General features: G+C 40.9%; 1 protein-coding gene across 43 annotated transcripts in view; it reads right to left on the reverse strand.

Annotated features, from left to right (window-relative positions):
* Positions 1-26,689, reverse strand: part of CPEB3 (cytoplasmic polyadenylation element binding protein 3) — a 196,789-nt gene that overhangs the window by 139,858 nt on the left and 30,242 nt on the right. For 16 of the 43 annotated variants that reach the window (XR_014826630.1, XR_014826625.1, XR_014826623.1 and 13 more), the window contains exon 2: positions 20,138-21,156. Coding sequence is in view for 31 of the 43 variants with exons in the window: in XM_084994864.1 (XP_084850990.1) it covers positions 20,138-21,145 (1,008 nt within the window). In the remaining 12 variants the exon portion in view is untranslated. Of the gene's footprint in view, positions 1-20,137; positions 21,508-23,967; positions 24,079-26,689 lie in introns of those variants that run through there. The other 27 variants (XR_014826629.1, XR_014826624.1, XR_014826627.1 and 24 more) reach the window with 3 other exon arrangements.

Below are 26,689 nucleotides of genomic sequence, written 5' to 3' on the forward strand. Positions count from 1 at the left end.
AGTAGTAATACGGGTGAGGTTTTAGAGACCCAAAACAAATGTGGCCATCTCCACCACTTTTCCTTAAGTCTCAGGACTCGGTAGAACACCATTTAAAAATCCAATAGCCAGGGCAAACCCCCTAGTCTAGAGGTGATTACAATGTGGCAAGTTAGCTGAATTCTACCAAGTCTTCCCAGTACTGAGTGAATTACACCCTGTCATTTTGAGTCCCTTCAATGGCCACATTTAAACACCAGAATTACAGCTACTTAAATAGGCCATATTTATGAAAAGCTAAATATATCCTCAAATCACGAAACAGAAAACCATACACAAGACTTTTTTTTTTTTTTTTTTTGCTTTTTAGAGCCACACCTGTAGCATATGGATGTTCCCAGGCCACAGTTGCCAATATATACCACAGCCACAGCAACCTGGGATCTGAGCCACATCTGCAACCTACACCACAGCTCACGACAATGCTGGATCCTTAACCCACTGAGTGGGGCCAGAGATTGAACCCACATCCTCATGGACACTGGTTGGGTTCACTACCACTGAGCCTCGACGGGAACTCCCACACACAAGACTTAGTTTTCAAATTTTCACCATTGTACACACATTTTCACTTACTCCAAAATAGTCACCCATCCCACCCAAGCCTATTTTAATCATATTCTTTCAACTTCCCCAGTGTTCTCTCTCTCTCTCTTTTTTTTTTGTCTTTTTGCCTTTTCTAGGGCTGCTCCCACAGCATATGGAGGTTCCCAGGCTAGGGGTCTAATTGGAGCTGTAGCCGCTGGTCTACACCACAGCCATTGCAACACAGGATCCAAGCCTCATCTGTGACCTACACCACAACTCATGGCAACACCGGATCCTTAACCCACTGAGCAAGGCCAGGGATTGAACTCAAAACCTCATAGTTCCTAGTTGGATTCATTAACCACTGAGCCTCGACGGGAACTCACCTAGTATTCTCCACATTAGTAAGTTAAAAGATTTTCTTTTTTTTGTCTTTTTTTGGCGGGGGAAGGCTGTACCCGCAGCATATGAAAATTCCCAGGCTAGGGGTGGAATCGGAGCTGTAGCTGCTGGCCTATGACACAGCCATAGCAATGCCAGATCCAAGCTGCGTCTGTGACCTAGACCACTACTCACAGCAACACGGGATCCTTAACCCACTAAGCAAGGCGAGGGATCGAACCTTTGTCCTCATGGATGTTAGTCAGATTCGTTTTTGCTGAGCCACAATAGGAACTCCAAAAGATTTTCTTAATCAAAGACATCAGATACTCTCCAAATCCTATGGCAATCTAACTAGAGACAGAATAAAAATCTTTCTTGACTTGGGAACCACGCATTTTTAACAAAAACACATTTACTTAATTTATCAATATTATGAGCCACAATCAATTTTGCAACTTTGGCAGTTTTATTTGACTTTTTTTTTTTTTTTTTTGTCTTTTGTATTTTTAGGGCCACACTCTTGGCCTACAGAAGTTTCCAGACTAGGAGTCAAATCGGAGCTGTAGCCACAGTCACAGCCATAGCAACATGGGATCTGAGCTGCATCTGTGACCTCTGCCACAATTCACAGCAACACTGGATCCTTAACCCACTGAGTGAGGCCAGAGAATCAAACCTCCGTCCTCATGGATACCAGTTGGGTTCATTTACCCCTGAACCACAATGGGAACTCCTATTTGACTTTCAGTATGTTTAAGTATTTCTCCATCATTAATGAATACTCGAATTGAGTCCATATTAACAAAAGTAAAAATGATTAAGATTGACCACTGACAGGAGTTTCCTGGTGGCCTAGCAGTTAAGGACTTGGCGTTGTCACTCCTGTGGCTTGGGTTATAGCCGTTGGTTTGATTCCTGGCCCAGGAACTTCTGCATGCTGTGGTGTGGCAAAAAATATATACTACTACTACTACTTCTACTACTACTAATAATAAAAGAATGACCACTGACAAAAACAGTATTTCAAAAGCAAAGAGAAATTTTTGATTTTTAGATCACCAATAACACTTCACAGTGAAATGGTCTACTCAAGATGTCTCTATAGAGTGCAGGTATATGTGCATGCATGCACGTGTAAAAGAAGAGATGTGTTTTAGTACAAAATATTATAAGCGGTCACCCTGTTCTCTAGCCTCCCTTCAAGTATACTACCCATAGTGACCCAACATAAATCGCTAGACAGTTAAGACCACACACTTAGGTGAACTCTGTGGAGGAAGAGCAAGAGAAGGTGTTATAAGAAACTCTAGAGCATAAGGAGATTTTCTCACTCTCACAGCCTGACCTCACATCAGTTCTGCATCCTCACTTTTAATTGTATGCTTGCTGCTTATTTTTATTCGAATAACCCTTCGGTACCATAACACTCAACCTATGGTGGGGACAGGGATTCAAGGAGTAGAAATAGCCCTGTCAGTAGTTCAAGAATGAAATTAGGCAACAGCAGTTTTGACTTCTTGCGCCTCAAAAGTTAAAAATTCAAAGAGTAGGTGGTAAAATTCTGAAACTGCCAAAGACAGACAGGGGAAAGACCATCCTCTCCTCTTCCCCCGCCAATTCTGTTCATGGATAGGGACCTTCATGGAGAATGGTGTCGGAAATGTAGCGTCACAACATTTTTAGCTGGGGCAGAACCCTGTAGGGAAAGAGAAAGACAGGGGGAAAAAAAAAAAAAGCCTAAAGTTTTAAGCATGTTTTAAGCATAGTAGCTCAGAACGATTTTGCACTCCTCCATATCCATCAGCACTCTATCCATCCTCTATCCATCAGTACTCCTAAGATATTTTCCTTTGTAAAGTTTCCCACAGTTCCACCTCTCTAGATTTGTGCCAAACTCCAGACAACTATCATGCCTTCTCACCAGCCTCCCTGCCCCAGGTTGCACCTTGGCAGGCACAGACATGTCTCTAATTCACCTGCCCTGTCTTTTTTTTTTTTTAAGGGCCGCACCTGCGGCATATGGAGGTTCCCAGGCTAGGGTCAAATCGGAGCTGTAACTGCCAGCGTACACCACAGTCACTGCAATGCCTGATTCGAGCCAGATCTGTGATCTACACCACAGCTCATAGCAACATCAGATTCTTAACCTGCTGAGTGAGGCCAGGGATCATGGATGCTAGTCAGACTCATTTCCACTGAGTCACGATGGAACTCCAACCTGCCCTGTCTTTCTAAACACATGCTTTTTAATTTTTATTTTTTATTGAAATATAGTTGATTTACAATGTTTCAGGTGTACAGTAATGTGATTCAGTTTTAAATAAATACATATATTCTTTTTCAGCTTCTTTTCCATTATAGGTTATTATAAGATTTTGAAATAGTTCCCTGTGCTATATAGCAGTACAGTATTTATCTATTTTATATATACTAGTGTCTATTAATCCCAAATTCCAAATTTATCCCTCTCTGCCTTCTCCTTTAATAACCCTAAGCTTGTTTTCTATGTCTGGGAGTCTACCTCTGTTTTATAAATAAGTTCATTTATATCATTTTTTAAAGATTCCACATATAAGTGATATCATATGATATTTGTCTTTGATTTATTTCACTCAGTACGATAATCTCTAGGTCCATCCACGTTATGCAAATGGCATAATTTCATTGTTTTTTATGGCTGAGAAATATTCCACTATACACATGTACCACATCTTCTTTATCCATTCCTCTATCGATGGACATTTAGATTGCTTCCATGTCTTGGCTGTTGTTAATAGTGCTGCTATGAACATAGGGGTGCATGGATCTTTTTGAATTACAGTGTTCTCCATTACATGCCCAGGAGTGGAATTAATGAATTATATGGTAAGTCTATTTCTATCAACATATATTTTTATTATGTCACTGATGTTAGTCCTTCAGGGCCTCCCACTGTCTACAGGAAAACCCAAATTCCTAAGTCAGACATTCAAGACTGTCACTCTCCTGATAAGTATCATCAGTACTATTCTAATTGTGAGCTCCATTTTGCATCCTTACTCTTATATTACTTTTCCCTCACCAACTTCTAATTTAAGTTCTCTTACAGTGTAGTATGTGTAAAAGACATCTTAAATGTGTTTTAAAACAAAGCGGAATCCAGTAAATTAAAATTATTGTTTTATTTTATTTATTTATTTATTTTTGGCTGTACTGAGTGTGGAAGTCGCTGGGCCAGGGATCAAACCCATGCCACAGCAGTGACCCAAGCCACAGCACTGACAACCCAACATCCTTAACCTACCAAGCCATCAGGGAACTCCCTATTTCTTTTTAATCCTAAGGAGCAATCAATTCATCCTCACGTCCAGTAGGACCTAAACATCCCCTGCTCTAGTCAGGAAGGTCTGGTCAATAACCAGACCTCATTTTTTCCTTCCTTCTTTTGGATTCCCATTCAATCAATCTAGCGAAATCCTACTCTTCCTTAAAATGGAGCTACAGTGACATTCTCTACCACTTTTTAAAAAACCTTTGTAGGCCAAATTATTTTTGCCCCTATTTGACCTTTCATAGCAACTAACACATCACACAGTCTGGTATGTGCTTTCATATAATGCTCCATTGCGTGTACGTTAATTCCTAAAGACAGGATTCAGATAATTTGCGTCATCCACAATACCTAACACCAGTCCAAGAATATAGCATGTACCTTGTAAATACTGAATTCAAACTCCAGTTACAGCACTACCACGTATAACAAATGCAGATTTCTACAGATTTATAATAAAGAGAAAACAGATAAAAGAGTATAAAGAATTTTGCACAGCATAGTTTCTACAGTTTTTCTATAGAACACAGATCTATAAAACAATATCTTTTCTACATAGGTCATCTTTTTACAATTCTGACTATTGTGAGAAGTCATGAGACTAGATCATTAATAAAATACACAATGCAAATTATGCTGAACACACAGTCTTTCTTTGATGGTTTAGAACAAACGAAGAGTCTTAGAGGCATCATGAATATTATGATCATGCCACAGGCGACTGAAAGATTGGGTTTTGAACTTGCTTATGACATTCCCTAGAAGAAACTTAATATCAATCCCTGATGTTAACTTGCTTATGGCTCGCTGGCATGAAACTGGGATATAAAATGGGCAATTGCTTAACTTCCTGGACAGGATAAAGTGGCTGCCTTTTTGAATATTTAATTATTGTAACAAAAGCGCAAGCATCCTTTTACCTTGCTTTGTCCTCTTCACTGAAATTTTCTTTACCGTCTTTCAATGTCCTTTGACATCTCTGTATTCAATACATTCTCTATTATTTATGTCCCTCTAATAGAATGTGTCACTTCAGCTCCCTTGTCTGCTTTAGCTCTCCATTATACCCCATTAGTATGGAGGAATATATTCACTATCAAGAGATTTTTCTTCCTTTCCTCCTCACTCCAGGTCTTACTTTCTCTCTCTCTCTCTCCCTCTTTTTTTTTTTTTTTTTTTTAAGGGCCACGCCCATGGCACATGGAAGTTCCCAGGCAAAGGGTCAAATTGGAGCGCAGCCGCTGGCCTATGCAGCAACAACAGATCTGAGCTGCATCTGCGACCTACACCACAGCGCATGGCAATACCAGATCCTCAACCCACTGAGGGGGGCCAGGGATTAAACCTGCATCCTCATGAATACTAGTCAAGTTCGTTACCACTCTGCCACAATGCAAACTCGGGTCTTACATTTTTGACTTTAAGCTATAATTTCCTTTAAGTCTTCTATGTATCACACTAGTTTTGTTACATTTAATTAAAAAAAAAAAACTAGGCTTGATTAGAATTAGAATATCAAATATCCCACTGTATTTTGAAATGAAAATCATGTGTTATATACCTGGATGATTCACCAACTTTAAAATAGCTGCTCTGGAATAACATTTCATATGCTAGATCACACCAAAGTTGACAGGTCAAACAGAATCATCCACTTTGGCAAATAAGTAGGAAGTATGCAGCAAGCTCTAAAATGTCAATGTTGCTACTTTCAAATGAGCTAATGTCTTTGGAATGTTGAGGAATCCAAGGTCAAATGATAAAAATCAACCTCCATTCCCAGTCCCAAATCTTCTAAAATAGGTAAACTTATAATGCCTTTGAAAGAAGAGTCTAAAATTTTCCATTCACCGAGTTTTACTTCGCAACAGCCTGAAGCATTAGCACAATTAGTCTTTCTTCTGCTTAAAACCACACAAAGCTTAATGTAATAAACACTGCAAAGTAATGTTTCTTCAGCATTGTAAAATGATTCAAAGTATTCAGACTGTATCATTGCAGCTTAAGCCAACTATTTTAAAGCTTTCCCCACAGGGATACCTTGTGACCTTTGAATGAGCAGGATGGTAATAAGATGCCTGGTAAAGCTTCATCTTAAATTATAATGTTAAAAAAACATGAGTTCCGGCTGGGGATCACAGGATCTCTGGCAGCACCAGAACACAGGTTTGATCCCTGGCCCAGCACAATGGGTTAAAAGATCCAGCATTGCTGCAGCTCAGATCTGATCCCTGGCCAGGGAAACGCCACATGCCAAGGGGATGCCAAAAAACAACAGAAACAACAATTCGTTCCCCAAACAAGCAAACTAACAAAACAGTCTATTTTAATTTAGGTATATGCAAAATATGATGCTGCAAAAGAGTTCTGAACTGGCAAAAAAGTTTGATCAATTTTTCTTACCAGGTCTTGACATCATACAACTTAAAGACACCGTATACCAAAATGCACTATTGTTAAAATGGCTATTTACCAACAGAAACTAAGTAATAGTTGATGGTTAAGTTTCCACACTAGTCTTTAGGTAGTTAATTGGTTACAAAGCTAAACAAAACTCCTATATGATATAGGCAACATTGTTTCTAAGTGAAAAACTTCAGCTATGGCACACTTCTTTTGGTGTGTTACAGGTCTGTCTTTGAAATCTAGGACAACTGCTCCTCTACTCCCCAAACCCCCAATTTCTACCCTCTCCCCCATTTCTACTCTCTACTCTCTCCATTAGGTTACAATAGTAGGAACACAAGAAGAAAGACATGAATGGGTGAACGAAAATGTTCCTCAAATAAAGGAGGTCTTTTACAATTTAGCAATTTCTAGAGCTCCCTGGTGGCTCATCAGGTTAAGGATTGGTGTTGTCACTGCTAATGGCATGGGTCACTGCAATGGCGCAGGTTCAGTCCCCAGCCTGGGAACTTCTGCATGCTGTGAGCGCAGCCAAAACAAACAAACAAACAAACAAACAAATAAAACCAAATAAACAAAACCCTGAAAACTTGATCTTAAAAAAAAAAAAAAAAAAAAAAAGAATGAGCAATTTCTTTTCTTTTCTTTTTTGCCACATCCAAGGCATGTGGAAGTTCCTGGGCCAGCGAGCAAACCCACACCACAGCTGCAACCCAAGCTACTGCAGTGACAATGCCGGATCCTTAACCCTCTGTGCCACCAGAGAACTCCCACGAATTAGCAATTTCTGAAAGTCAGTATTTCTTTTTTTTTTTTTCTGTCTTTTTTGTCTTTTTAGGGCCACACCCGCAGCACATGGAGGTTCCCAGGCCAGGGGTCTAATCAGGGCTGCAGCCTCTGGCCTGCCCCCGAGCCACAGCAACACCAGATCTGAGCAGCGTCTGCAACCTACACCACAGCTCACGACAACACCAGATCCTTAACCCACTGAGCAAGGCCAGGGATCAAACCCATAACCTCATGGTTCCTAGTCAGATTCGTTTCCACAGAGCCATGACAGGAACTCCTGAAAGTCAGTATTTCTAAGATATTTCCTATATCAGCAACGAAACAGCATCCCTCTCTTGAATCAAAACTTCTAGTCCATTTATTTATTCAAATATATGTGTCTACTATAAATGAAGCTTTGATTAATTTTCTTTCAAGATCAACCCATGAATTCCACCTTCCCAATAAAAAAAACTCCCCTAGTACATTCAATACCTGTGACTAATAAGCCCATAAACTTCAGTCCTTCCAGATTAGTTGCAAGTTTACCTAAAAATGATGAGCTTATCTCCTAATCTTGTTAATGCTAGTGCTACTGTGATTTAATTAATGTAAGCCAATGAAAGGAATGCCAAAAAATTATTTGTATGATGAAAAGTTAATGTGAATGTTCAAGAAAAAGATAAATAAAAGAGGAGTTGGGTCCCTTCTATCTATTAAATTCTCAGATTAAAGTCAGGCAAAATTCCTCTGAGCTATGAAGAGAAATAAAGACAATTTTTGTGAGATGGCTAAATTTTTTAAATCTTTTAAAGGCTTATCAGGTGCCAGGTAGCAGTGCTCTTTCCTACCTATCTGTGATTCTTAAGCATTTTTGAGTTATGGACTCCTTTGGAAATTTAATGAATGTCACAGCCTTCTTCTCACCCTAGAAATAAAAATGAATAAACACACAATTCTGGTGGATCTTATACCTGTCCCCATCTTTCCTTCACCCTCTCAGAAAGCACATCTCCCCATAGCTCTATGGATTGTAAGCTTCAAAACATTTCATGTTCACACCCATTAAAAAACTAAGCATTGCAGGAGTTTCCACTGTGGCTCGGGGGAAACAAACTCGACTAGTATCCACTAGGATGCTGTTTCAATCCCTGACCTCGCTCCGTGGGTTAAGGATCTGGCATTGCCATGAGCTATGGTGCAAGTTGCAGACGTGGCTCGGATGTGGCATTGCTGTGGCTGTGCTGTAGGCCAGCAGCTGCAGCTCTGATTCAGCCCCTAGGCTGGGAACTTCCATACGCCAAACCTGCAGCCCTAAAAATACATATGTACGTACGTGCATACATATATACATACATACACACATACATGGCAAATGGAATGGTTTGGCTTAGTTTCATTTCATGCAAACAAACAAAAAACACTAAGCACTGTATTAGTGGAACTAAATTCTACAATGTCTAATCTCACTTTGCTAAGACCTTACTAATAGTATGTCAGACCAACTAATAACATACACTACCTCTCAAGTGAGTTTATTCAACTTAAATAATAATGGATACCAGGTCTTATTTCTCTTAATTCCTGTGATCCTCCCATATGATGGATTAGTAATTCCTTATACTTGTTGGCAATACCAAGCAAAGCTACCTATAAACAAGATGACTACTCCGCTAACACATACTCTAATTCTCAGGTGTGATTTTTTTTAAAAAAATAAGGCTAGAATTAGAAAAAGCTCTTAGAATGGTAGTTATTTCTTCTCTCAGATTTAATGTTCTAATAAGTAGTACATAAAGCAATCTGTCTTAATAAGGTTTTTCCTTCCTACACATTAAGAGTCACACAAAAGCATGGGTGGGTAAGAGATGTCAAGTCACTTGCTCAGCTATTCCCAACACATAGCTTTCTCTCCTGAAGTTCCTCCAGTCTAAACCCACCTAGGCTTAAGAGTCTTGAAAATGCGAATCTGTCATTATCAAGCCTTTTCACCTCTAGATCATTTTTCCCAGCTGCCTAAACCAAAACCTGAAGAGTCATTCTAAATTCCTCCGCCTCCTTTATTCCCCACATCCAAGCAATCACCAGGCCTTCCAGCTGGTCTCCTAATTCATTTCTCAAATTTGTCCCCTCCTCTCAATCACTTTAGGTCCTTACATGTCCCTGCCTGTATTCGTTTCCTGACAATCCATATCCCAGAAATCTTTCTGAAACAAAGGTGTGATCACTCCATTCACCAAAACATTAAGAGTACTTACCTCTGGGTAACATAACTATGGGCAATTTCCCCCCCCCCAAGTTTTGGTTTGGTTTGGTTTGTATTTTTTGCCTTTCCTGTGGCATGTGGAAGTTCCCAAGCCAGGGATCGAACCCATGCCACAGCAGTGACAACACTGAGTCCTTAACTGCTAGGCCACTGAAGAACTCTCTCCCCTCAAGTTTTAGATAATGAATAGGTATTGCTTCCAAAATTAGAAAAACTTCTAAAATATTTTAAACTACAAAGACTTTCCTAGAGCCTTCCCAACCCACCTCCTACCAAAACACACACAAATTTAATTATTCCTTCCTCTGATTCAAGTATACATTTCCTTTGTTGTGTATACCACACATGGTTATCAACCTTATCATCCATTTTTTTTTTTTCTTTTTAGGGCTGCACCTATGGCATATGGACACTCCCAGGCTAGGGGTCGAATCAGAGCTGAGAACTGAAATTGTCAGCCTATACCACAGCCTCGGCCACACCGGATCCCAGCTGCATCTGTGATATACACCTCAGTTTGTGACAACACCAGATCCTTAACCCACTAAGCAAGGCCAGGGATCGAACCTGCCTCGTGGACACTACTCACGTTCTTAAACCCACTGAACCACAACAGGAATGCCAATCATCCTATATTTTAATTTGCGTTTGCCAGGGAGCTATCTAAGGACAGCATATGGTTCAGCTTTAATCCTTAGTGCCTGACTTCTGGTCACAGGCCAGAAACACCTCTCCAAATGTTTATAAAAATGAAATTGCTCTTACATCGCCTGCTACATGCAAATGACCCATAAATGCCTTATCAATCGTTTGTAAATGTAAATCATTAACACATTCCACAAATATTTACCATGTGCTTAAAATATCCCGCCTACTGTCACAACCACTGGGAACACTACCGTGAAAAGGTCCTTGCCCTTATGGAGCCTACATTCTAGAGTGGAGAAACACACAAACAGTTTAGCCCAGCTCATTTCAGGGAGTAACAAGTGCTATAAAGACAATGCGGGATGAGGGGAATTAGGGAAGATCTGGGGGGAAAGCACAACATCAAAGGCAGAGTGAAAAATGGGAAGGGATAAGATGCAAGCAGGTGTAGTATAGGATGGAGGAACTAACTGGACATGGAGCCAAAAGATCTACATTTCCATTCCTCCTCCATCACCTTGCTAGTCAGGTGATATCCTCTGAGTCTCAAACAGGATAATAATTCCTAATTCACAAAAACATGTAAGGATTAAATAAAATAATTTACTTGAAAAGGGTGCAGCCAGGGCATGGCCTGCAGGCTCCCTTGAGTTTGTCAGCTGAACCTTTTTGGAGAAGGCATCAAAAATAATACAGCAGGGATTGCACATGGATTATGACTGGGAGTGAAGATGCCAAAAGAAACTTAATGTAAATCCCACCCCTTTGATCAGGGAATTCTGTAATAGATATGTGGTTAACAAAAATATTGCATTTGCTCTCCTTCTTAACTGTTTATCTGAACTTGGGATCCCACTATTGATTATAACTGCTTTAACCAACAATGTGGGAAAGAGCTGAATAGTTTACCCATAATATCAAATGCAAACAGATGAAAAGAGATTCATGATTCAAAAATTGTCTCTCAGCCTTTCCCCACAATCTTTATTCATAAAGCTCCCTGGTCTTCATTATTTTTAATCCCCTGCATATCTAGTTTATATTTCTCTGGTCCAAAAGAGGAAGGGAAATTTTCCACGGCAGACTACAAAAGAGAGGTTCTTCTAGGCACATTCACTTCTTGTCCTTTTTAATTGCTGCTTATCTGAAACCTAAGAACTAGGCTTCCTGGACTTTGAGTTGGGGGTTAGAGCATCAGATCACTATAATGTTTCCTCTGAGGTTTTTCAATCCCTAACTAGTCCCCAAAACCAACCATATATTTAAGATAGAAAGTCCTTTGCCCTTTATACCTCTTTTCCAGTCTCATAATATTCAAATGACTGGCTTAATGGGCCTACTATAATCTATTCTTTGTCAATCTCTTGGACCAAAGAATCCTCTCCATAATATTTCTAAGTGTTATTGACAGAATCATTCTGACCCTGGAGTTCCCGTCGTGGCTCAGTGGCTAATGAACCTGACTAGTATTGTGAGGACACGGGTGTGATCCCTGGCCTCACTCAGTGGGTTAAGGATCCAGCGTTGCTATCAGCTGTGGTGTAGGTCACAGATGCGGCTTGGGTCTGGTGTTGCTGCGGCTGTGGTGTAGGCCAGCGGCTACAGCTCCAATTCAACCCCTAGCCTAGGAACCTCCATATGCCTCAGGTGAGGCCCTAAGAAGACCAAAAAAAAAAAAGATTACAACAATTAAATATAATTTTCTACCCAATGAAATATCAATGAGGGAAAAAAGAATTATTCTGACCCTCCTTTTGGTCACTTCCAATATTAATAACTCTATTTGGGAAGATAGGAATAAAACAGATCACCATGACGGGATAAATTAACTCCATAAGAATGAGTTAATTAACAGTAAAGAGGTAAAGAAAAATTTAACTCATAAGTGTTCCCATCTACTGGTTGCCAAAATCTCTTGTGTCAAAGCAAGAACCCTGCTTACTTCTTAGCATACCAAGCCTACAAATAGAGTCACAGCCAATAAACTATGGGATGTCCATAAAATCTGGGAACCCAGCTATTTTCTATTTTTACAATTTGAAGATGTCCTTTATGACATTCTGTACACTCACCTGTTTCCACATTCCATGAACCCCTTGTAGAGAAATGCTATCGTGGAGAACCTGTCTCAAAAATGTTAAATATATGGTATTACAGAAAGGGCAAAATTAAAGCAACTTGTGTTTAAATGTTTATTCAATCATTCAGTGAGCACCTATTGTCAGGTGTTCATGAACATCTAGACACCGGTTCATAGCACTGACCATTTCATTCATTACACTAAATTACTAAAGATAATTTAGTAATTACATTTCTTTGTCTTGCACCTGATCTTCACTTTGAAATAAGTTTGACCGCTTGAGAAATAGAGATATGTGGCTGTTCAACAATTTTATCCACACAACATCAGTATACAATGTCTCCTTCCCTTTGTGCACATTAATTTTATGATCACTTCAAATGATATAAAGGCTGGTTGGTGCCCATTGCTGTTTCTGCCCTCCAAAGACTGCCAGTAAGGATCCATATCATACATTCATTATTTCTGAGAGTTACACAGTAGTGCTTCTGGGGAGAGAAAAGTGGTCTTGATTCTAAGATGCTAATTTATTGTATTATTTTAATTCACTAGTACTTTTCTATGTCAAGTTAGAGAAGATATTACAATGGTGTCACATTAAGTTTATATGTCTAAAACTTGTAAAGAACACTGAAGAATAGGAAAACTAAATGCAAGAGAAATGAAGCATAACAGAACCCCCAGAGAACAAGCCATCTATTTGGTGCAAGGACCATTTGTGGAAAATTTGCTGTGAAGCTGGCAACTACTGCAAGCACAGCAATCACCCCAGAAAATCCCCTTTGAAGCTGTGGCTAAATTATATTCCTCAACTCTCAATATCCAAACTTGGGCCTCTATCTCTGACAACCACACTGGTGCCTATAGAGAGCCAGGCTCAGTCTTCAGGGAAGTGGTCATAAGGAGCTTCAAATTAGAGCCTTTGTAGCTCTAGAACTACCAAAATTAACACTGGTAGCAGTTGGGAAATGAAGCTAAGCATTTCTCCCACCACCAATTAAAATGTTCACGGAGGCAAGGAAAACTCTCACATTTGTACTGGTGCATCAGCCATAAGCAGAAGCAGGTAGTTACAAATATACGCTGTGTTTGTGACACGGTCTATACTCTAACCTTCAGAGCACCATGACTGGCTTTCTAGGACAGGCAGTCACCATAACATACAAAGAGCCTTACACTGCTCCTCCATTCCTCTGGACACATCTTTCTACGCTCTCTCCACTTCCAGATGCATCAATTAGCATCTGACCCTGGACCACTAGCTATCAACAAATATTTCCTCTATTACACTCAAACTGACCAAATCACCAGTAGTGTAGTCAGGCATTTAAGAGCCATAAGAGTATCTAATTTTCTGATCACATTATATACATTCTCTCTTAAAGCAAATCCAGAACACAAGACTCTCTCTCTCCATCTCTGCAGACTTCCTGGAAAAAGTATCACTGGATAAATGACTTGACTCCAATCACCAGTGACAGAGCTGAGGTTTCAACCACCGTCTTCCCCATTTCTAGCTTTATAGACTATCCACTACTCCATACTCCTATCCATTTCTCTCCTCAGTAAAATCCACAAGGCTTAATCAAAGTCTTTCATATTGTGGCACAAAGCCATAATATTTTGACAGCTGCAGATCAAAAATCACAAAAACCACCTGAGCAAAGACACCTTCCAAATGGACAAGCAGTATTCCTTATGCGACCCTTGAAAGACAGGAAAAATAAGCCAACCAATGGAGAAAGCCATTTAAGTAGAAAATTGTGTCTTAGAGGATATCTAAACATGACATTTCTGGGAGTGTTTTTTATATAAATTTGCTTCAAGGTCATGAAGAGTTTAAAGCTAAGTAATTTTCAACATGCAATTTTAAAGTATACAGTTTATATTATTAGATTAATGTTTTCAGTAGCATAAAAACCCTTCTAATATTTCCTAACCAATGCCTCTTTTAAATAAAATATAGATAATGTGGCTTTGCTGGCATACATATTAACCATGCCATAATAGGTTCTAAAACAGTTTGTGGGGTTGGGTGGATTTTAAGTGGTTTTGCATTAGAGCAGTAGTTAAGAAACCAATTACGGAAGAGTCTCTAGTTTTAAATCTAGGTCATACTATCCTTATTCAAAAGGATAATTTATATTACTTCTTGGAAAGATGGTTTTAAAAAAGCATGGTTGAGGAGTTCCCGTCGTGGCGCAGTGGTTAACGAATCCGACTAGGAACCATGAGGTTGCGGGTTCGATCCCTGGCCTTGCTCAGTGGGTTAACGATCCGGCGTTGCCGTGAGCTGTGGTGTAGGTTGCAGACGCGGCTCGGATCCCGCGTTGCTGTGGCTCTGGCGTAGGCCAGTGGCTACAGCTCCGATTCAACCCCTAGCCCGGGAACCTCCATATGCCGCGTGAGCGGCCCAAGGAATAGCAACAACAAAGACAAAAGACAAAAAAAAAAAAAAAAAAAAAAAAAGCATGGTTGAACACAGTAATGTTGCTACAGTATGTTGCAACAAACATGCTATTGCAAAATTTATTATGGATAGACATATTTATTTTTTAATAATTTTTATTCCCCTGAATTCATAAAAGGAATTCCTTTCTCTGTTATAGATAAGTCGCCAGCACAAATTAATACTAAATGATACTGAAGTTGACTTATGCCAGAAAATATAAAGTCCATATAGTCTATAATCTATATAGTCTATATAGGGTAGGAAAAGAGGGGAGCGATAAAGGCAGAAATGCAGACAGAAGGCAGAATATAGTTTGAATTTTGTTCTAAAAATACAATATTCAAAAATTCATAGATTAAATAAATAAATAAATAAGGGAAAATATTGACTACTGTTGAATCCAAGAGGTAGTATATGCGTGGGCATTATACCTTTCTTCCTGTTTCTTTTCTTTTCTTTTCTTTTTCTTTTTTTTTTTTTTTTTTTTTTTTTTTGTCTTTTTAGAGCCGAACCCACAGCATATGGAGGTTTCCAGGCTTGGGATCCAATCAGAGCTGTAGCTGTCGGCCTATGCCACAGCCACAGCAACGCCAGATCTGAACTGCATCTGCAACCTACACCACAGCTCACAGCAATGCCAGGGATCAAACCCACAACCTCACGGTTTCTAGTCAGATTCGTTTCTGCTGTGCCACGACGGGAACTCCATCTTCCTGTTTCTATTGATATGAAAAAACAAATTTTTTTTGGCTGCCCTGTGGCATGTGGAATTCTCAGGCCAGGGATCAGATGTGAGCCACAGTTGTGGCCTATACCACAGCTGCAGCAACACTGGATCCTTAACCCACTGTGCTGGGGCCAGGATCAAACCTGTGTCCCAGTGCTCCAGAGACACCACCGATCCCCTTGTGCCACTGTGGGAACTCTAACATACAATATTTTAACAACACGATTTCCAGAACATATCAGAAGGTCAGGTACAGCAGTAACCCTCAACTTCTTTTTTTTTTTTTTTTTTTCTTTGCTTTTTAGATCCATACCTGCAGCATATGGAAGCTCCTGGGCTACAGGGTCAAACTGGAGCTGCAGCTGCCAGCCTACACCACAGCTCACAGCCAACATCGGATCCTTAACCCACTGAGTGAGGCCAGGGATTGAACCCACATCCTCATGGATATTAGCTGGGTTCATAACCTGCTGAGACACAATGGGAGCTCCAACCCTCAATTTCTTTATTAGGATAGTGAGGATAATAATAGCCTTAAAGGAGTTCCTTTTTTTTTTTTTTTTTTAATTGGTCTTTTTTTAGGGCTGAACCCACAGCATATGGAGCTTCCCAGGCTAGGAGTCAAATCAGAGCTGTAGCCACCAGCCTACACCAGAGCCACAGCAACTCAGGATCCGACCCACATCTGTGACCTACACTGCAGCTCACGGCAATGCCAGATCCTTAACCCACTGAGCAAGCCCAGGGCGGGAACCCACATCTTCATGGATACCAGTCAGGTTCGTTAACCGCTAAGCCACAACAGGAACTCCTACCTTAAAGAAGTTCCAATGAGAAACTATTTGTAAAGGTAAATGGTGGATTACCACATTGTTACAGTAACCAGAGGGTACCTTCAGACAGGGGAAAAAAAAAAAAAAAGACTAAATAATATTACATTGAAGTTTAGAGTTTTCCAAAATTGCCCTGGATGAAAAATCAGTAATATCAGTAATTCATATTATGATAAGATCATGCAGAGCCCCTGGTCAACATTATAATAACAATAATCATACCCCAACATTTATATGGCACTTTACTATGGGCCAATGACTTGCCCAAACACTGGCAGAGTTGAGAGCTGAACCTAGGCAATCTGCCTCCAAAGTCTGCTTCTGACAGAAACTACCCACCTGAACTTGGGCAAGTCATTTCACATATCTGAAAATATCCTCTTCTGGAAAATGAGCAGTGTAGTGGAATAGGTGATCTCAAAGTCCCTTCTAAACGTCTCTGGACAAAAATGCTATTTAAACCCAAATTCACTACATACAGAAAAATCCTCTCTTCTAGTCCTTTCACATACCTAAGGCTACCCTGTCTCACATAAATAGAGAATGAATCATATGTCTAATTCCCCAGGTGGGGTGCCTCACTGCTCTTGAGCTCTGTTGGTGGGGGTACACCACTAAAAGCCAGATAGAGAACCTCATGAGATAGTTGGATTAGTAAGTCCCTTTGAATGGAGCCCAAAGAACCTGACAGCACTAGTGCTGCAGGGAAGTTAAGGACACATTTCAACAAAATTAGCCAAAGCTCTGGTACTTGAGTTAAGTCACTCTACCTTTTAGGACCTCAGTTTTCTTACTTACAGAAATGAAGTAGCTTTTAAATAAAAGAAATCCCTAAGGAAGCAGCCACCCCAACCCAGAGGAATCAACTTTATTTGAACTAAGGGAAGGGTGTAAGAAAGAATGTTTAGTTTGAAAAACCACATTCAAATACAATTATTGTTTTCACAATATAAACCACAGAAGTAAAGCTCCAAAAATTCTATTGTGTTGGCTGGCAAAAGAGAGTGAAGCCGCACTGCTGGAGTTGGGGGGGGGGTAAGGATTTTTTTTTTTAATATGAAGATACATTCCTCAGTTTCCTTGTGGTACAATGGATTAAGGATCTGGCATTTTCACTGCAACAGCTGGGGTTGCTGCTGTGGCGTGTTCTATCCCTGGCCCCGGAACTTCCACATGCCAAAAAAAAAGATACATCAGATCACTGTTGAAAGCCTCTTTTAGCTCAGAGTCTGTGAAATAAAAAAATTAAACTGGTATTCTATAAAATAACATAAAGGAAAAAAATTTGAAGAAAAAAATCCTATTTCTCAATTTAAAGAAAAAAGTTCTATTTGTCAAAATAATTTTTTAAAAGTCATTAGGGACTACTTAAGGTATTTGTTCTTTAGTACAGAAATGATTTAAATAAATACACAAACATGTAAAATTCTATACCCAAGACTCAAGATATTTTGCTTTTGTCTTTTAAACTTGATATGCTTTTCAACACAAACCAAGTCTGGTAATATTTCAAGCCAAACACAGCCAGGTTCCTCCTACTCTGGCTTTAATATTGCTTCAAAACCCTGAAGCTCCATTTTAAAGAAAAAGAAATGAGACATAAAGTCCATGCAATTCTTCCTGAGGCCAAATTTATAAAGCTCAATTTTCAATCAAATCTCTCCTCCTACAAATCTTTTGGCCATCTTTCCCCTACTCAATAGCACTACCAGGGATGAGAAAACAAGAGTTCAAACTCAATCCAGTCCATCTGGCTCTCATTAGCAAGGCTGGTAAAAGGTTTGCTGAGAAACAATTGGCAATCCCCACGTTACTTGTCAGAATCAGTTTGGGGGAAATTTTATGGATTTAATCTCTCCCCAGTCCCCATTTCTGGAGATAATTGATCAGAAGCTAAGCTGTATTCAGATTCTACTCCTAGAAAAAGGTAAATGATGTCTACACTACCAGTCTCCAGGCCTTAAACCTCCCTATCAGATTTTAGGTTATCTTTTAAGAATGGATGTAGGTAAAGAGCTGCAGAATAAAAAGGACCATTAGAAAAAGATGGGCTCTCTTACCAAATGCAGCCTCCCTGTCCGGCCCCCTGCCACCCCCCGGCCCCCCCCCCCACACACAGAAAGAAGCAAAGAGAAATTCCAGAATGCAGATTCTGCCTCCTTTTCTCTATCAAACTAATCCCAGCTTGCAGTGTCTTCATTCTATTATAATAAACTTTAGGATAATGGGGAGCGATATATCTTAATACTAAAATATTCCAATCCTGAAGGACCCTTGTAGAAATTTGTTAAGATCATCTCACGAAAAACTCTCACACACACAATTTATGGGTTTCAGGGAACACTCCTGAACTGTCCAGGTTAAAAACCTTTGCTCTAGCTTAGAGAATCATATGCTTCTTAATAACCCTGTCAAATGTCCGTTCTGCCATTTTTCAGCAATGCTCAAAGAAGTCCTTTTTTCTGTTTCATTTCCTTGGATCCAAAGATCCAAACTGGGTCTTATCCAAAGCCCTCCTCTCTCCTTCCTTTCTTTTCTTTTTAAATTGAGCCTAGAAGTGTATGGCCAAATCAATTTGTAAGTGAAGGATAAATGTTTGCCTGAGAACAAAGGCCCCCAGTGAACACTCACCCTCACCACCCCTTTCCAACTCAAGATGTCCAGGACACTGCCAACCGATGTGGCCGTGGGCTGGATCACAAAGTGAGAACAGAATAAGGACGCTCCATTCAACGTTTTTGTCTGGGGCACTTCCTGGGTTTTTCATTGGCATTTAACACCAAGACACAAGGCTCATTTTTCATTAAAGTTGCAAGACTTTCACTTTGCCCAGTCTCAAATGGTGTAATTGATCTGCATTGTCTTCTTAAATAACCCAACTGAAGGACACTGCAGCTTTAAATATTTCAGTGCTAGCTAGCAAATAGACTCCATTGCAATATGGCTCTGAAGGTCGTGTCCTATTGTCTCTTTCCTCTGGAAAAAAAAACAATTTTTAAGTCCTTCCTCTAGGTAACATAGAAATGGGTATACCCCTAGAATTTCCACTCTTCCATCTTGGCCCCTGATAGAGTTTATTGGAATCTCACACTCATAATTTTCCCGGCAGGGGCAATATGCTGATTGCTATTAATGATGCCAGCACCTTAGCGAGACATAAACACATGTGTTCACATTAGTTTAATTGAGCATATGCAACTGTCTGAAATAGCACCACTCAAGGGCTGTTAACCTCTTTAAGAGTAAGGCCAGGGTGGTTTGGGAGTGGCCCACTTTCAGGAGACACCCTGAGTCCAGGATTGCATAACCTGAAATGTGTATGTAGCTACTTAAAACGACTGGCATCTCAGCCCACTCATCCTGGGACTATGCCGGCACCTTGCCATACACTTGCAGCTTTTCTTGTCAAAGAAGGTCAAAATAAGAGGCACAAGCATGATGAAGGAAAAAATAAAAGAAAAAGGCCCTTTTCTACCTTGTCAGGGTACATATATAGGGCAGCAGTCGCAATGTTCCCCCACCCTTGTCCCAAGTAGTGGAACACCCCCAGTGAACTAAAGGTTTTGGAAAGGGGCAGGGGAGTTGGGCATCACTGCCTTTTTTAAAGAACAAAAATGAATGGACGTTTAAATGGCAGGGAAGACGAGGCAAAGGGAGTGGAACAGAAAGGTGTGTGCAGGTGCACTGGAGCATTACCTGAAATGGCAACAGATTGTTACCATTATCAGTCCGGAAAGCGTTATCCTCCATCCAGGACTTGGAGGTGAGCGGGGCCGCGCGGGGGAACTTGGGCGGCGCGATCACATTGCTGGAGAAGGGCTTTTTGAGCGGAGAGATGGGGTTGAGCGGTGAAGGCACCCCCACACCCACGCCCACGCCCACGCCGACCGCCCGGCGAGGGTCCCGGCCCGCCTGCAGGCCGCCCCATGGGTTGGATGGCGCACTCCAGGCGGCGTTCACGCTCTGGTGCGTGTTCCAGCTGGACGACGCGGACGAAGCGGCGGCGGCGGCCGCGGCGGCCGCTGCAGCGGAGGACGAGGACGGCTTGCTAGTCATGATGGGCTGGTGACCATACGCCGCGGCAGCGCCCCTCTGCGCGTAGGGCGCCTGGCTAGGGCTGGCCGGCGACCGGCGCTGCTGCGGGGGCTGGGCCTGTGGGGGCTGCGCGGGCTGCGCGGGCTGCGGCGCAGGCGGCGGCGGCTGCTGGTGGTGCTGGGTCTGCGCCAGGCCGATCTGCGGGGAGAACGTGCCTCCGAAGACTGGGTTGACATGGTGCGGGAAGTTCTGGAAGAGCATGGTCCCGTTGACTGGGGTGATCCCCTGGAAGAAGCTGTCCTCTACCGCATTCGTGGTGCCCGTTGACCAGGTGCTGCCGAAGGACGGTGACAGCGACGCTCCCGGTGCCGCGGGCTCCTGCGGTGGCGGCGGCTGCTGAGGGGGCTGGTGGAAACCCAAGCCCGGCAGGAGCGGCGATTCCATCTGCATCTTGTCGGGGCCGTTGGGGGCCGGCGGGGCCGCGGCGGGGCTGAGGGCCGGCACTGCGCTGCTGTCCTCCGGCTTGGGGGTCTCTGAGGACAGGGGCGTGGACGGGGCTTCGGCTGTGCTGGGCTCGGGCTGGGGCTGCTGCTGCTGCTGCTGCTGCTGCCGCTGCTGCTGGGGCTGGGGCTGGGTTTTGCTTTTGTCCATCAGTAAATCATCCTGCATGGTTTGCGCAGCTGAAACGGGAAAAAAGAGAGACGCGTTATTGTCAATGTGTTCGTTAATGCCCCTAGCTGAAGCAGGAGGGTGTTTTACTTGCGAAAATCCAGTGCCACCGCTACTAGCCAATTGCAATGCAAATCCATAATCTCCCATTTAGAAGAACAGGTCGGGCTGGGGGGGGGGGGGGCACTTGTGAAAGGTCTCTAAAAATACTGTGAGAGCGTCTTCACCCTTTCTGATGCCTAGGTTCCTTTTCTGTATTAGTGAGAGATGTGCTTATAAGACAGAAAGACAGCAATTTCGCCACGTCTCTTTTCCCTTCACCGGAACTCAGAGCGTTCACCCTGCAATGAGAAACTGATTCTGGTTCCTGTTTTTTCCCAAGCACCACCCTCCCCCAGCTATTTGCATACGTCAATAAATACTGCTGCGTCCTTCAGCAAGGTTAAAAAGACACCACACACGACCCTTTCTTCCCCCCTTCCCAGTTCGGGCACTTTAAAGAAACAGTAGTCTTATTCCCCTTGATTAGCAAACTGCCTTCTTGCCTTGATAATTGTTTCATTTAGCAGCGGCGAACCACGAGGGAGGAAATCCTTGGCATTTGTTAGGAGGAGGACTCAGCTGCACAATCATTCTCTGGCCTCCCAGTAACTGCAGCTACTCCATTTTGTTAGGAGACATTTAAGAAACCCACTGTTTTTAAAGAGGTAAAAATCTACTGATACATTTAGAAGTGCTTGCTTCTTGTTACTCTAAGGATTAAGGGTTTTCTGCTTATTCTCCGGTTTTCGCGTCTCCAATTCTGCCACACAAGAGATTTCCTGACATCTCAGGGGTTCAGGTCTCAACAGGAGCCTGAGAATTTCTCTGCAGAGTGAAGAAGTGTTCTGGTTGGATTTGAGGTCAGAGAGAGTGAGAGCACAAGAGGGAGGGAGGGAGGGAAGGAGAAAGGGAGGGGAGAAGGAGAGAGAGAGAGGGAGGAGGGGGCGGTGGGGAGGGACACCGACTATGGGGTGGGGGTGGGGCTTAAAAAAAAAATCCCTCTAAGATTTAAGTAGAAAGTCAAGATAGTTCTGAGGTTGCCAGATTTTCATCTTTGAATCCCCCTGCTGCTGCCTTGATCACAAGACTTCGGCAAATTTAGAATCCATTCTTTTATCACTAGTATTAGCAGTGAAAGATTATGGTTTGAAGACCCTGAATTACCATATGCTAGTTAAAGTGTTAAAAATAGCATAGTACAAAGTCCCAAATTCTCATACATTGTAATTATAGTGCATTGCCATCACTGCCTCATTTAGCCATATAAGGAGTGTATGGTATTTTCCATTTCGCATAGAAGGGCTATATTCACCTCTGCCATAAGCCTGTTTTATCATTCAAGGATGAAAATAGTAATCGCTCAAAACCAGATTTCCATATACATAGTTATCACTGAGTTAGCTCATCCCTTAGAACATGTTAATTGTTTTAAAAACATAAATATTACAGTGCTCAGACCCTGAAAACAAATATTTTGACATGTTCAAAGAGCATATGACCAAATATATAATTATTTTTAGATGATGATTCAGTATAATTGCAACAAAGTTATTAATATATTTAACGCAGTTAATTAACTCATACTTGGAGAAGCATCTTTTCAGGACACTTGTGAAAGGACATTTAGAAACACAGAGAAGTTCTGCCTTTGGACATTCTCATGATAATAACAGCTGTAAAATAAATGTGTTAGAAAACATATGCTACCACTCTTAGCTATTAAAGCAAAATATGTCAGACTAAGAAATGGGATTAAAAGTAGCTCTACTATTTTATTGAATAATATCTTTTAAATTTTAATCTTTCATTTTAAAGTTTCATACACAGACAAAAGAGTGGGCTCAAGGAAAAGCTTCACAAGCCACTTAACTTCCCTTTCTACTCCTCCCTTCCCAGCCCCCCACCAAAAAACCCCAACCCAATACACAGCACAAATTGCCAGCCACTATCAAGAAAACCTCCTTCAGACTGGTTTTGTGTTCCTTAGTTCCCTTGGTCTAAAATAGTGTCTTTAATCAGTATTGTAAAATATGACAAAGAGGCAAGCAAAGCTTGGATTCACAAGAGCACAAAGTTCTATTGCTGCCAAAGGAAACGGATATAGAAAGAGACATTTTCATTCTTGGTTTAAGCGGTGCTGCAGTAAACCATTATAATCTGGGATTTGAGTCTCTTCCAGTGGGCTAGAATTGTCTTTACAATAGGCATATCATCATGGCTGAAATGTGCATTTGATTATAATTTTAATATCACTCAGCTTTACCAATGCTCATATTAATGCTTTCTGTTAATGCTTTCGGTTTTAACTATATGTTCTTGGTGAAAAAAATTAATGCTGTACTACAGCAAAAAAGCGAAAAAGTAAGGTGGACTCAGAATATTTTAAGGCTATGACTAACATTAATATATTTATTAAATTTAGAAATTTAACCATACCAGGAACACCCATGTCTCTTCTCAACATTCCTTAAAGACAAATTTCACTTTCTGCATAAATTCACTGTCAAGGTCAAGACCCATCTTTAATAAATAAGACCCTTTTAAACAAAAGATAAGCAATAGATTAGAATAACATTTACAAAGGTAATATGCAATGTCAGTAATTGCTTGTACAGTTTGTTCGTTTGGGTGGGTTTTTGGTTTGTTTTTTTCTTTTTTCTTATTTACAGCAAAGTCCGAGAAATAGATACCTCCTTCCCCTCCCCCCACCACACACACAATAGACCTTCCTTTACATGCAATCGCCCAATTTCAAGTAACAAATTCTTAGCAGCAGTTACCTTTGAGTGTCCAGTTTTTAAGGATCGATAAAATTTTTAAATGTACAGTATTTATTTTCTTCTTTCGGGTTGATTATGTGACCGCTCTGGCAAAAGCACTTTGACAACTGTAAGAAGAGAGGGCATGCGCACACAGGGAACTGTGGGGGCTGAAGTCCTTCACAAGGTACTCTGCCCGACTAAAGCACGTTCAGCCAGGAAAGGAGGAAGCCTCGCGAATACGACTCTAAGGGAAAGAGATTGTGCCGAATTACATTTTATCTTCCTAACCAATCTAATCACGAGTTGTCGAGATGAATAGGGGGGAAAATAAACTGGTTTGTCAACTTGATTTAGGAAGCCAGGTTAAAAGAAAAACTGGATCATAGGACTCAAGATAAATAAATCCAGCAGAGCCACCTTAAATGGTAATAGAATGGTAATAACTGGGTAGCCAGCAATAGGAACTCTAACATAGCGAAAGAGATAGGATGGGGAAGGATGGGGGGGGGGGTAGGGGTGCTGCTTAAAATCTGATATTTTAAATAAACATGTTTAATATGATAAAATGAAAAGTACCTTAATATTAAACGTGATATTAACCTTGGAGGTCAGGTTAAAAATAGGTTCAGTCACAAATTTGACACCTATCCACCAATATTTCTTTTTTTAATTGATTTTCTGTATTTTTATTGAAGTACAGCTGATTTACCATATTTATATTAGTTTCAGGTGTACAACATAATGATTCAATTTTTTATAGATTATATTACATTGAAAGTTATTGCAAAATAATAGCTATAATTCTCGGTGCTATACAATATATTCTTGTAGCTTATCTATTTTACACATGGTAGTTTGTATCTCTTAATCCCATACCCCTATCTTGCCCCTCCCCTCTTCCCACTGGTATCCACTAGTTTTCTGCTTATGTCTTACATACACCAAGGTTTCTTTGTGTTTGATTTTCTTTTTCTTGTCTGCGCCTGCAGCATATAGAAGTTCCCGGCCAGGGATCTGGCAATGCCAGATGCTTAACCCACTGAGCTGAGGGGGTGGGGAGGGGGTAGGGATCAAACCCATACCACAAAGACAACGCTCGATCCTTAACCCACTATTCCACAGTGGGAACTCCCATATTTGATTTTCAATAAAGGCACAAATTTCACTTATTTCGAGATTCTACTTGATATGCTCTAAAGCAACTCATCTCCTTATTTTACTCATCAAAATGAAAGTTTACCTTGTATTATTCATACAATGATCAATCAAATAAAATTCAACTCTTCTAAGCTAAAATTGTACTTGGTAAAATATTAAAAAATAATTTGACGTGTTTAACATTTCACTGCCTAGGGCAGTGACTTCTTCATTCAAGATAGAAAGTTGATAGTTTCTATACAAACATTTTTTTTTCAGTGTACATTTTTACTATCTTAACCTCCTGACTCCAAGGCTGGAATCTCACAACATCTTAACATCAACTGGTATCTATAACTTCTGAGAGCAATAGTTCAATTACCAGCTTGCTCACATAAGCAAAAGATAGTGTTTCTTTGGGAGTTTGGTTCAATGCCATTTAGTCCAAAGGGTTCAGAGTAAATGTCAGTTGATGATTATGCTGGTTGAACTTGCAACTAAAAATGTTAAGCATCATTTAAAACTGTCTTAATTATCTATTTCCCCTCTTCACCAATTAGAACTAAAGTAGTACTACCAGAGACTACAATTTGCAGCAGTCTTTGTTTCTAGTTACTTCTAAGGAAAAAACCAAAACTAACAATTGAAGAGGAAAAAATCACTTAGAATCAATCTGTCAAAAGCTCTTTTTTTTTTTTTCTTTTTCTTTTCTTTTTTTCTTCTTTTTTACAGCTGCGCCTGCAGCATATGAAAGTGCCTAGGCTAGGGGTCAAATCAGAACTGCAGCTGAGGCCTACAACCACAGCCATAGCAACACAGGATCCAAGCCATATCTGCAACCTATGCTGAGGCAATACCAGCTCCTTTACCCCCCAATCAAGGCCAGGGATTGAACTTACATCTTCACAGAGACAATATCAGGGCCTTAACCCACTAAGCCACAATGAGGATGCCCCAAAATCTCTTTTTAAAAAACTAAATGGGGGAGTTCCCGTCGTGGCGCAGTGGTTAACGAATCTGACTAGGAACCATGAGGTTGCGGGTTCGGTCCCTGCCCTTGCTCGGTGGGTTGACGATCCGGCGTTGCCGTGAGCTGTGGTGTAGGTTGCAGATGCGGCTCGGATCCCGCATTGCTGAAGCTCTGGCATAGGCCGGTGGCTACAGCTCCGATTGGACCCCTAGCCTGGGAACCTCCATATGCCGCGGGAGCGGCCCAAGAAATAGCAACAACAACAACAACAACAAAAAAAGACAAAAGACAAAAAAAACAAAAAAAACTAAATGGTCTTATTCCTGTGTGAACTTAGCATATATTACCCGTTTTTTTTTTTTTTTCTCCTCTACTTTCCTAAAGAATGCTTTACTCCTGCCAAAGTGCTATACTCACCATATTCATTCTAGAGTCTGTAAGGATCAACTCAAGGTTAATCTTATTCCTGAAGACTTCCCTAGCCTACCAAACTTCTACATTTTAAAGTACTTCAATTAAGTTAAAAAAAAAACAGTCCCCTCATAAAATCCTTACCAAGACTTGTCTTAAGAAATAGATTTTTAAAAATTACTTGAAATTAATATGTCAAGATTTTATTGGTAAAGTAAATTC

This window comes from Sus scrofa, chromosome 14 (genome assembly GCF_054392235.1).
Source record: "Sus scrofa isolate SSC_HxYL_T2T_F1_AM1 chromosome 14, Sscrofa_HxYL_maternal_Yorkshire_Landrace_v2.0, whole genome shotgun sequence".
In the NCBI taxonomy this organism is placed as follows: domain Eukaryota; kingdom Metazoa; phylum Chordata; class Mammalia; order Artiodactyla; family Suidae; genus Sus; species Sus scrofa.